Source organism: Odontomachus brunneus, unplaced genomic scaffold (genome assembly GCF_010583005.1).
Source record: "Odontomachus brunneus isolate Ranch 3 - 2012 unplaced genomic scaffold, Obru_v1 Obru_scaffold_052, whole genome shotgun sequence".
In the NCBI taxonomy this organism is placed as follows: Eukaryota; Metazoa; Arthropoda; class Insecta; order Hymenoptera; family Formicidae; genus Odontomachus; species Odontomachus brunneus.
Genome location: NW_022639502.1, coordinates 1,198,790 through 1,211,838, shown reverse-complemented (window position 1 = coordinate 1,211,838; position 13,049 = coordinate 1,198,790). Strand labels below are relative to the sequence as shown.

At 38.8% G+C, this 13,049-nt stretch overlaps 1 protein-coding gene across 3 annotated transcripts in view; it reads right to left on the bottom strand.

Moving 5' to 3' along the window:
- The window catches only part of LOC116845484 (calcium uptake protein 3, mitochondrial), a 32,402-nt gene that overhangs the window by 3,447 nt on the left and 15,906 nt on the right, over positions 1 to 13,049 (bottom strand). For 2 of the 3 annotated variants that reach the window (XM_032818229.1, XM_032818231.1), the window contains exons 2-5: positions 4,693 to 4,834; positions 4,196 to 4,306; positions 1,679 to 1,726; positions 714 to 796 (exon numbers count right to left, since the gene is read on the bottom strand). In XM_032818229.1, the coding sequence (XP_032674120.1) occupies positions 714 to 796; positions 1,679 to 1,726; positions 4,196 to 4,306; positions 4,693 to 4,834 (384 nt within the window). Of the gene's footprint in view, positions 1 to 258; positions 322 to 713; positions 797 to 1,678; positions 1,727 to 4,195; positions 4,307 to 4,692; positions 4,835 to 13,049 lie in introns of all 3 variants that reach the window. The other variant, XM_032818228.1, reaches the window with a different exon arrangement.

Below are 13,049 nucleotides of genomic sequence, written 5' to 3'. Positions count from 1 at the left end.
ATATATATATATATATATATATATATATATATATATATATATGTAACGAGAAATACCTTCGCTCTTGAAAATAATTCAGAATACGTGATTTACATGTAATTGAATGTAATAACATAGTTGTAAATGTAAAAAGATATTACACAGTCGTTAATCAAAAATGATATAATAGTTGACATAACAATCGATTTTTCGGACATTCGATCAATCGATAATTTTCCAACATCACCCTGATAGATGATAGATTTTCTGAAAACTCACTGCACGTTTCGTCGGCTCGTCGAGATCCCGTTCTTTCAGGCTGCCGCCGAGTAAACGACGAATCTGCGAGAACGATAAAAACTATTTCATGCCAATTGCTAGTTAGTTAGTATAAACATGTTTCAGAGAGTGTGTAAAAGTGTAGTCAAAATTCATCCTCGCTAGTAGGAGTGCGTATTTCACGAGTGCTCCGCCTGATTCGTATTAGAAGCTGCAACTTATTGAAGGACGTTCCATTGCGATGACATATCCCATCTTGCGTCTTGTTATCGAAAAATATTCATTAGAGCATTCATATTTCATCTAAGAATAAGAGTTTTCTAATATCGTTCTGTCTCCTAATTGCAAAACACATAGAAGAAAAATCGACTTTTACTAATAGCTATTGTTTTACATGCATTTGCACTCACTGCAGCCGCGAAAACACGCGTGCGCGCATCTCGCGACGATCTTACCACGAGAAACTCGGTTTTGTCGACTCGCTCGTTCCCATCAGTGTCGAACATATTGAAGGCGATTTGGAAACCAGTTTTCGGTTCTGCAACGGAATCAATTATCACCATGAATTTACAGCGGCATTATATTTCAATGCTCGACATTAACGATGCATTTTTGTTACGGGTGATTTTTACGTTCAAACGTCAACTTTGCTTTTGGATACGAATTATGAGCGCACGTATACAGAATGTTTCAGATATATCGTATTGAGTTTTCCCTACGGATTATTTAGATTCAAATACGAAATGGTTGTTCTCTAATAAAGGTACAACAGATTAATTCAAATAAATATCTCTATAAGTTCTCTAAAGATACAAAAGATTAATTTATAAGTTCAAATAGATTAAAGATAGAATAATCTACGCTTGATGAAGATTTTGTGATATGTTAACAGCTTTAATTACAAATGAACTTTATTTTAACAGAATCTTCGCACGAGAGAGTTAATCATAAAAATATGCCAATCAAATATTTTGAAGTTGCAAGGAAAGATATATCTGATATAGATATTCTATTGTATTTTCTATGGATAAAAGAAAGCAGGAAAGAACAGCTAAGAACACCCTGTAGACTTGTGACGCATATTCTGAATAATGTTGTGCCCGGACGCACATTTACGTAAAAATGTAGCGCGTTTAATACATATGTTCCGCGTGCCATTAAAATTGTCACATAATAATTTGCGCCGTGCACATCAAATAAATTGGATGCTCAGTATGTATTACGGCTTCCCGAGTGAGCGGATAATGGTCATTGCTTTCACGTGAACAAGACGAACGTAGCATTTTATTGCCCGATTTTTCTCCGACAACGTATAGTTTGTGACGAACGGAGCGATTATTGTGCTTCATTTAGGCGTTTTCTGCATTTATGTCATAATTTTCCCGGTAAATATATTCAAAGATACCGGCGGGATACTTACTCGTCAGGATAGATAGTAGAAACAAGTACTCCGTGTAGGAAATTATTCCTGAAAGTAGAAAAAAACATGATTTAATAGATTCTAGAAAATTAGTATATTCTCCTTAGTATATTCCTAATAGTAGAATTCATTAGAAGAAAAAAGTTAATCGTACAGTAATAATTTCTAAATCAACAAATTATGAATGACAAATAGGAATAAATCAGCTTTAATTTTCTTTAAAAATTACGCTAATTGTGTGAACTCTAAGCGCACATACATTATCGTGTCCGGAAATTTTATATTTTACGCGACTGCAAAATACGGTATTATGTAAATCTCTTCATTCAAGTAGTATATATTTAGCATCGGTCTTAAATTCAAATTTCACGTTTGATTCGGCGGTCAAATACTTTCCCCGCAGTAATAAAGCGAGATACTATAGGAATTTAGACAGGTTGTTATATATTACGCGATTCTCTGTCTTTGCATCTCGTAAAGTCTCGTGATTCCGTCGAATTCATTCTTGATTTCCCCGTTAATCCGCATTTGAGCGTGATCTGTGTGGACATGCAGTAATCAGGCGTTTACGATGCCTTAGAGTAGCGTCGAACACGCGTTAGACACGCCTCACATGGTCCCAGGTATTTTTTTTGAGAATGCCATCGCCTTCGGGAAGGATCAATAACTTAGAATTTAATAGCAAAAGTGAGACCCGCGGACGCACCTAAATTCTGATCTTAAACGTACTCCCTTGCGGCGGCAGTCTTAGCTTGTACGCAACACAAAAGGACTACTTTACAAATCGTAGGCACCCTATAAAATTCCCTCACATTTCCAAAAGCAAAGAAAGTCGAGGTCTAAAAGAGAGTAAAGAAAGTAGCCGACAAAGTCGATTTAATTAGGATATATGTATGATATTTTATATATGCGCGGTATTTCTGTCAATCTCGTCGTCGTTTAATCAAACATTCATTGTTAACGCGTAAAGCTAATAATGACGTAAAGCAAAAACTGTGATTACAGATATACGCATACACAAGCATTTAAATATATAATTTAATATTACTTATGTTTTAGCGTCGTACTTAACTTAAACTCCTCTACATCTAACGCCGCTGAATATACAGACATCAATTTTCGAAATTAACAGCAATTAAAAGAGTTTTTAATCTAATTTAACTTCTTTTTTACCTCGTTTCAATTTATTTTAATTTATCCTGTTACGCCACTTCTGAATACATGTTTTAAAAGTTATCTAACGGCAATGTTAGCTCCAACGCAGTGCGTGTTGACCGGATTTCGAATAATAATCCACGCGGAGATTGGTTGTCCGTTTAACTCGAAACGTTTAGGAAGCTGTGATTCGCGCACGGCACTCGCGTGTAAAAGCAAGTCGCGATATCTCGACGGCGTCTATCTCGAAGTGGTGGAAGGAGGCAAATAACTATCGTAAAGTCGCGGAAAGTAGCACGTGTTGTCGGGACAATAAGGAAGTGCCGCGTCTAAACATTATGGTCGTGACCACCCGAATGGACACCCCAATGTATCGCTAACACGACTACGAGACGCCGTTCTCGCGCGGTAGCTCGCCACCGATAGCTCTCGCAACCTTTCCAAGTTGTCCTTAATTGTAACGGCCCACTGTATATTGAAAGTGTCCTTAAAAGCGGTCCTCAGACTCGTTTATCCGCTCGTGAAACTGCGACTCGCACACATACTAAAAGGGAGAGAGATAGAAAGAAAAAAAAGGAGGAGAAAGCTCCCGCGACAGAGACAAGAAACTCGTTATTATTAAAGGGAGGTGTGAAACTGGCTGGTCCCTTCTCGTTCCCCTCTCATCGGCACTCCACCTTCCCGTATGCTGATTATTTGCATTTCCATTAGCGCGACAAACGTGCGGTGCACGCGTAAAAAGCCAGGAAGAAACGCGCCGAAGTGCAGCCGCCATTAAACTAATGATACGATCCTGTCGCGACCGCGGCGAACGGTGCGCGTGGGTGGCGAGAACTCATGTCGAATAAGTATGCGTCGTAAGTACAGGTTGCGGCCGCAGGTCGATTGCAGATCGATAGTCGCGTTATCGTCGCCGGCGTCTATTATCGCGCGTCTCGTAATTTTTCTCGTCGAATCGCATATTTCGGTAGAAAGCTCCGAGGTGCAAACGAGGCAGTACTTAGGTCGGCACGCAGATTTACGGCACCCCACAATCGTGAATTTTGTCGTGACTAGCGTTACGGTGGTGGTCTTATCCCGCGTGTAACGTCGCTCTAAGAGAGTTAAGCGCGTATATACAAAGTGGTATTATTAAAAGCGCGCTGATCACGCGAGATACTGCCTGCTTCGTTTATCTTTATTTTCGAACATCGTGACTGCAGTTAGATCGTACGAACGTGCACTTAAAACCATGAATTCTCGTTAGATGTTTAATTTAAAGCGATAGAAACTTCGGCAGATTAAAAAAGCTTTTGGTACAAGAGAAATGAGACAAAAGAGACTTTTTTTCATTTTCTATATAAAAAATATAAGTTTACTTGCCTTTATCTCGTAAATTCCGAAACATATGCGTGCTTCCATGACGTAGTGAAGGATTAGAGTTTCGCATCACTTCGAGTTCCACGTCGGACAGCACGCGTCTCTTCAGTCTCGCTGGAAATATCATTGGAAATATCTATATTTTGTCATGAAATATTAATCGAGATGTAGCGATTATGATATGTTATTATTGTAGATTTATTCTCCGGGAAAGATATGTATTTAAAAAGTGACAAAAACATATCTGATGAGACACAAATAAAATTTTTCTTTTGTAATTCCGATAAAATAAAGCAAATATCGGCACTAAAGTCGTAATTCCGATAAAATAAAGTAAATACCGGCACTAAAGTCGGGAATTTTTAATCGAGCTAGATAATAAAAGTTGGAATTTGCTGCGATAAAACGAAATGAATAATCAACTTGATTGCTACAACCGATTACTGAGAGAAATTTCGTTGGGAGAAACGAATCGTGTACTAATTAAATACATTACGTACGTCGAGGTTCGGGATCAATGACGCTGTCGAGAAAATCCTGCGGGGTCATATAGAGTTGGCCATCGTATGTTACTGATGCAAACTTTATGAACCTCCGCTCCCTCGTCGTCAGCTTCACCGCTTTATGTAAATCATCGTCTCTCTGCAAAAACGAACGGTACTTTTAATGGAAATCCTCGCCACTATCGATGATAGCGCAGATAATAAAATATTTGAAATACGCAAGTGTGGAAACGGTCTCTTCAGAATTGCGGCGAAGTACTTAGGTGTAAATTATTACACTTTCGCGCATCTCGTGGTTTGGGAAGTCTCGTTACATAACTTCCCCGATAAGGCATCGGAAAAGGAACGTAGATACTTTATGCCCTTTATCAATCAACACGTCAACGAGCATGATAGCGCGCGAATTTCTCTTGGACACACGCGTGTACGGTGCACGTGCCGTGTTAGAGGATGAAAAATTCGAACATATAAATCTACGCCGACATTATGCGCAGTTTATATTTATATCGCGCCGCGTTCTCTCTTTATTTCGACGATGGGTTCGACATTACAGTTACTTGTTATTGCAGTCATACAATATTTCCCCTACGTGGCATACATATATATATATATATACATACACATATATATACATACACACGTTGAATTTTATAAAGTTCTTGAAATTAATGTCTGTTGACTTTGGATTAATGTATGTTGACTGAGCTATTCCATAGAAATTTATTAGATAAAATAAATAAAAATTAGTAGAGATAAATTATTCTCTATATTTCTTTCGAATAGTATAAAATAGCGCAGTGAAAAAAAAAATATTTATTCGGTATGGGTACTAACAACATATTTATTTATATTAATATATATATTTTTTTTATATAATTTTTTACACTAAGAAAAACATTTTTCAAATAAAAAATATATTTAAAACTTTAGCTTTTCACATAAAAATGCTTTTCATGAATGTTTAAATAAAAGAATTGAAAGCTTGTTCTGTTTAAATAAAAGAATTTAAATTTACGTAAATATGTTATTAGTACCCATTGACATATTTTTTTAAATTTTTAGGTGTTTTTTCTCAGTGTGTATATAACCGTAATGTATATTTACCTGATAAAGTTTCTTAATCAACGTATCCTTTTACTTTTTTTACGATTCGTCTTGGCCCGTGTATTAGTTTCAATTCGATCGAACGTACTAGAGAGTTATAAATTAAAACATTAGAGAGATTACCTAATCATACGAATATCACGACAAGGTACATATCGCGTAGTGACTTTACGTAGGTTGTTTTCCAGCTCTGAAGCACGTTACGAGAACGGTCGAGCTGATACTAATTTACATTGAACCAATGCTACAGTGGTTTAGTGTACACGCTTTCTACTTAATTTAATTCAAACGCAATTTGCTGCCCCAAACGCCTTTAAATCATTTAATCGCGCTCGATCTTTCAGCGATATCTTACCGCGATAAATAATAATTATTTGCCCGCGTTTTTCTTTCAATATCTAGCATATTTTAATATATTTAATATCTCGCGACAGAGAATAAAAGAGCAAACGGTATTCGCATACAAAGGATTAGCTGCAAAAGCTAAGTCACAGATATGGCAGCTAGGATGTGCTATTAAAACGATACATCTGATAGCTACCGTTATTATTACCGAAATGCATTAGTTCTTTAAACTTCGGCGTGACATAAAAAATATTCACAGTTGGAAAGTTGTAGATGGAAAGTTCTTTTTATTATAATTTTGCTTCTCTTCTAAATTGTACTTTATATTCGTTATAGACATAAAGCTGATGCTTGTCGCGTTACAAATTCGAGTCAAGATTTCCCTCTTTAACATTCACTTAAAGGCAAACATGAAAATCAGTATTTTTCGTACTTACACGCTACACTATCTGATTTTTATTTCGTCGAATTTCACATCCATCCGAAGCGCGATAATTTCCCCTTTTCAATGGTTTTTGTTTCAAGTCGCTAGGACGTCTACAAGTGGAGTTATTAGCGTTTGTACCGATCCGCGTTTTAGATAAAACTCGGCGCTATAGCTGCGGCAAGCTGTGAATAAGCGGCGACGCGACGCGTGAAAGACCGCATTCCACAGCTGGAAGTCACCTTGCGCCGCGCACGGCGGCTCGCTACCCCCACTCCGCGCCCCAGATAAGCGCGGTACACGTGCTCCTGTGCACATGCTTCTGCGCACGTGCTCGCTGCAGGCTCGCGGTCGTTCACCTCACTTTAGAGAAAAAGATAGTTTGGCAGCAGACGCCGGCGCGACAGCATGAGGCCCGCTTGATCTAATGTCAAGGCCGAGCTGAAATCTGACATCGATTTTAACACTAGAAGGACCAAGATAGCCAATTTGGCTCCTCGCAAAATTCAAACAGCTATAACTTTTTTCAGTTTCTCTTCCATGTGATGATTTCTTGTGATTTTTCATCATAATCTTAATTTTGGTAAATAAAAAATTTAATTACACAAGATGGTGTGTTGAATTTTTATTTAATTGTCTACCTGGAAGGACAGTTGGAGCCAATTCGGCTCCCTTATTTCCGATATTGCATTCACATATGTTTTACGATTTTATTAACAAGTTTTATGATTTCAACTAGATAAATAAATATTTTTATATATATATCTGTTTAAAGTCATAAAACTTGTTAATAAAATTGTAAAACATATGTGAATGCAATATTGGAAATAAAGGAGCTAAATTGGCTCCAACGGTCCTTCCAGGTAGACAATTAAAAAATTCAACACAGCATCTTGTGTAATTAAATTTTTTATTTACCAAAATTAAGATTATAATGAAAAGTCACAAGAGGTTATCACATGGAAGAGAAATTGAAAAAAAGCTTATTGCATAGCTATAGCATAGAGAAATTGAAAAAAAGCTTACTGCAAGCTTATAGCTGTTTGAATTTTGCGAGGAGCCAAATTGGCTACCTTGGTCCTTCTAGGGTTAAATGACTATAACTCGCGAATTGGTCGAACGTATCGACGTGAAATAAAAAGTGATCTCTTTGGCATGTGCCGTTCTCTCATTGCCCATTTGGACGAGCCGAATGTTGTGACAATTGAGAGACGCAAACAACACGCAACTTGTTTCATTCGCGATCGAATTGTTCAGATTCCTCTCCTGCTGTCGTCTATTGTGGCAGTAATAAGATTCATATTGTGGATCAAGGTAAAGAAATAATTATCATGGTTATTTACAAAATGGTAGAGGACTGTTTTGTTCAATTTCATGAACTCTTACTTGTACACGAGTGTTGATACGCGTGTCAGACATTCTTATTTATATAAATATGTATATTTCCGACACCATAATGAAGAAAATACATAAAAGTTTGTGAAGACACAACACACAAAAAATATTGTTTCGCATATTCATTAATTATGTAGAGTGTATAAATTTAAATGATCGTATGCAGATAGAATTTGTTAAATAGAAAAGTCCCGTACCATTTTGTATATATTTTGTTATAGTAATTATTGAGATAATATTATTATCTCAATCGTTGTCGTATATATTAATGAAAGAAAACTAGTCAATCGATGCGGTGGAATGCAGTCTGTGAGAATAATTCTTTACAGAATGCTCGAGAGATTCACGCGCACATTCGAATTATCTAAACTTTCTGAACTATTTGAACAAATGTGCGCTTTTAATTTTAATTAATAAATTGTATATAACAGTGAATGTATTTCACTTGACTTTTAGCAGTTACAACAAAAACAATTAGCCTTTTAGTAATGTTTGTAAGACGCTGAGAAATTTGACAGACATTATTTCATAATTTCTTTGCCCGCGGAGTCGCATCCTGTCTGAAGATTAAAGAAACCGCGTTCGGTACTAAATCAACGGAAAGTAGCTAATGATAACGCTGTAGGACAGGGCGGGCAAAGTGAATGGCGAGAAAACGATGACTATAAAAGGCGTACGCGAAAATTGCGAAACAAAGCGGTGCGACCGCAGCGCATATATTTGTCGAGCGATGCAATTCGAGTCGCGTTGCTGTGCGACGGTGTGTCGCCGGCGAGCGTCCTCACTGTCTGTAATTTAAAGAGAGATTAAATTACAAGTGAGCTTCCACGGGTGCCGTTCGCGCTCGACGCTATTGTTCTTGTTTTACTAAACGATGAAGAATACCTCAGGGGTGGAAAGTGAAGAGTGAGAGAGCGAGAGAAAGAGAGAATAGGCCGCTGGCGGAGCTTCTCGAATTTCCACTTCCCAATGCCTTTTTGTTGGCTCCTCGTCGTCGTGGGTGCCCGTACGCCCACTTTGTCGGCAGGAATCTTCCTTGCCACAAGTTTTGCTTAAGGCGAATTTACGCGGCTCGTTACGACTGAGTGAACTTTATTCGATTTAATTACCGCACCAACCGCGTTTCTTATTTGGATATATAAATAATATTCTCTAGGTTTTCTTTCTCTCTCTCTCTCCGATGCTATCTACGTGGAGGATGTAATATAAAGAAGTTATTTTATTTAAGAAGGAGAGTATCACAGGATTATTATTAGTTGCTCAATACATTATACTGCGTTGTGTATTTCTGAGATGGAAATTTAATACCCAGACGCGAGGAAATAAGACTGTAGAGATTTTTCGCGACCGTTCGCCCTTCGACGACATTTGCGGATCGTGATAATCAAAACACAAAGTGTGAATTCGCCTTTACTTAGGTACATGCAGTCGGCGCAACACATTGCCGCGTAAGCCGCGGTTAAGCGCCAAACGATACGCTCTCGCGAGGCCCGCGTAACGACGTGAATTTGCGACCTCATCCGGCCAGATTGAATCGTTCAGCCAGGAAGCATCAAATCACCGGGAACACATTGCCGTTATGCGCCAAGGAGTCATCCAGCCTTCTCGTCCCTCGCCTTAAATTATCGTTACACTTGCGAGAAGTGGCTACCTCGCCACGCATGAGATTGTGATTTTTATTTATTCGCGAGTAATGGCGCATTGTTGGCCGCCGCAGCGACTCGAGCTTCCGTATGAGATGATCTCTTAAACGGCGGTTACACCCTTATCATTCGTATTTCCATAACCATCCGTTGCACAAATGCCAATTCAAACGTCGAGATCGACCGCAGTTTCTCCAAGTTGCAGCGACGGCCAAGCGGGTGTATGCGCGCGAATCGGATTCCTAACGGAGAAGAAGTCGATGTTAGAATCAAGTTCTCATTGATACCGAAACGGTACAACGTACGTCTTTTCCTGAATTGCAAATTTAACATTAGTTCAACGATAATAGATACACGGTAACTCGTACACACTGAGAGAAAAACATGTAAAAAGTAAAAAATATTTTTTCGGTGAGTACTAATGACATATTTACTTAAATCTAAATTCTTTTGTTTAAATGAAATAAACAATTGCTGTCATATAAAGGTTAATATTAAAAAAACATATATATTTTCTCGTTTGAAAAATGTTTTATCAGCACAAGTAAATATGTGATTATCCATCGAATAAATGTTATATTTCTTAGATATTTTTTTCTCACAGTGCAAATCTAAAGTTTTGAGAAGAAGCGTTTTTGTTAGTTTAATATGTGTTTTAAATTTTATGACACGATTATTAAAATATCAGGAAAGAACGATGGTAACTCTTGAAATTATAGATTCTGCAATGTTTCCTTCGACCATCCTCAATCCGATACTTTGTTCGTAATCATGCGCACTCACTCGGTGAGATTTATTATTTTCTAAAAATATACATATTACGCGGCTTCAGATTTCTTTTCGCGATTTTTATAAGCAGTTGTAAATATCTACGGCCGTCGCGGAATCGCCCTCCCCGACAAGCTATATTTGTCATTCGATGCATTTCCATAAGTGCCATTGTAACCAGATACCCTTTCGCGTGGATCAGGTGTCCTTTCGCAAGACTGCCCCTACAAATAAATCACGTTTCATTGCGATAAAAAGGCATCTACAATGGCCTGCATTTGTAATAGCGTCTTCTTCGTGCTGACCGCGATAGCTTATCCTGCGAGTTTCCGCAAAAATCGCTCGGTGAATCGCGTGCGCGAGTTGTATCTCGCCCCTAAGAAGTTGAGAGAAGAATAAACAATTTGTACGATAACTAGATAAAAAAAAACAGGAGAACAATTATTTAAAAATTATCGCGTAGAATGAGCCTCACCACGCAAAAATTCCATAATTCTTTATTTTCGGAGAAGAATCGCAGAACTCGTTCGAGAGAGAATCGCTGATACAGAAAACACCGGCGGTTTACGTGACAAAGATGTATCCGCGGGGACGAATTTATATACTGACGCGACCATAAATCGATTCTTCCTCTGCTTTGCACACCTAATACGCGAGACGAGCGATTTACGAGTTGTACCAAGCGCCGGTAGGGTTAATCTCGTCGTTAAAGAGAATTCGAGAAACACGCCTACTCCTTTCTTTTAGATCGGTATAATAGGATAACAAAACAAACTTTGTTTCTCGAAGTGCATGAGAATACAACGAGGTGTATCGCGTGGCGTATCTTAGAGGAAAAAAGGAATCTCCGAAAAAAGATTGTAATAAGCTTTGAGAAGGAACTTCTCCTGGTAAATCATGTCGTTCGACTTCGATTATAGATTCTTTCACGGACATATTAAACAAGATAAACAAAAATGACAGTTAATCTCGCAACCCACCATTAAATATTCAAGCCATTAAATATCCAATATATTTGTATTCTAAAACAATTAATTTCACGAAAATTACTCTGTCTACATCGGCCAGTTAATCAGTACCGCGTCCGCTCTCGATACACCTCAAGATCTATCTCGTATCGATGTCTGCAGAGGTATCTCGCGAACGCGTCAACGTGTTTTTCCCCGGCGACGACGCCGCCGCCGCTACCGTACACGGCCTTCTGCCGCTGAAATAAGACGCAACGATGAGGACGTGGGAACGCGAGAGAAAAAGAGAGAAGGGAGAAAATAAATAAAAGTTGCGTCGCGTTAATTTAAGTTAAATCGCACTCGATCAATATTCTGGGCGAGTGCGTTGTCCATACCTCTCCTCGTCGTCTCTCCTCCGTGGTGCGAAGGTAACTAACGTCTGTTGGCACGTCCTCGCGTGTCTACCGGGTAAGAGGACCTCGGAGGGTGTTGGGTTGGCATGTTAGCGGTGTCGGGGGTAATGACAGGCGCGGTGAACATTATGCTAAGTGCGAGACCAAGCTGCTTTTTTTCTTTTCGTCCCTCTCCCGGACCTTTTGGCGCGTCGTGTTCTCCTTTGCTTTCTCTCTCGCTTTTTGCCCATCTCTCCTACCTCAGCAGCAGCCGATATCCAGCGGGCACTACGGTGATTAAGGCCCGTTTCATCTACGGGCCCGTAAACGTCCGTCGCACCTCTTTCTTTTTCTTTCTTTTTTCCTCTGTCTTTCTCTTTCTCACACCTGATTTCTCACCTTCCGGACCCCTCTTCTCGCGCCCCTCACACCCATCCTGCTGCTGATAGTTTTCAATAAAGAAGCACGCGACGCGCCGCGTAGAAACAATTTCCTCGAAGTTGTTTCGCCTCGTTCTCAGCTTGAATCGATGGCGAGGCGACGGCGATAGGCATCGCCAGCGAGGCTCGCGGGAGCGGACGCCGCGGCCGTCGATTTTTGTGGATCGATGTTAAACGGAGGCGTCAGAGCGCGATGAGAAAATGCGGTAGACCTTGGAGCACCGCACTTTTTCTCCCGTTCTTAACACGGCGGACAGACGATGCGCGGGATAAAGTGAGGCGATTTTCTATGATAACGTATGTGGCATCCTGATCGATGCGATCAAAAAACCGTCAAAAATTTACGTGTGTACGAGAGATAATGGAAAATTAAAAAAATTTACCGGAACTTCACGAAGAGAATGATTTGGAAAAATTGACTGATGAATTTGTATACAGCCGAGTCAAAATTTTTATTCTACATTAACTTTGTTAATTCTCACAAAAGACCAGGAGAATTTCAAGATGCACCACTGCACTATTTTATACAACTTCAAGACTATAAATGTTTACCGTCGTTTTCTCCGTGTTAAATCGTAAAAAAGATATTTCGGAATTATTAAATATTCGATATTATCTCAATATTTCACCTGCATTTAACTTTAATTCTTAATTTTAATTAGCAATGTATTAATTGCGTTATTTATCCAGCTGCGAAATATTTTTGTCATAATTCTTTTTGACGTTGAAAATCTCATTGGAATTTGAAATGAAACTCTTTAAAATGCTGATGTGTGCAATAATACTATTTACCATTAGGATTCCGTATAGCAATAACAAGACAAAAAGCGTAAATAAAAACACAACGTTGGCGGACGACAAAATCGTATTTGTGAGGAAGCATTATATATATA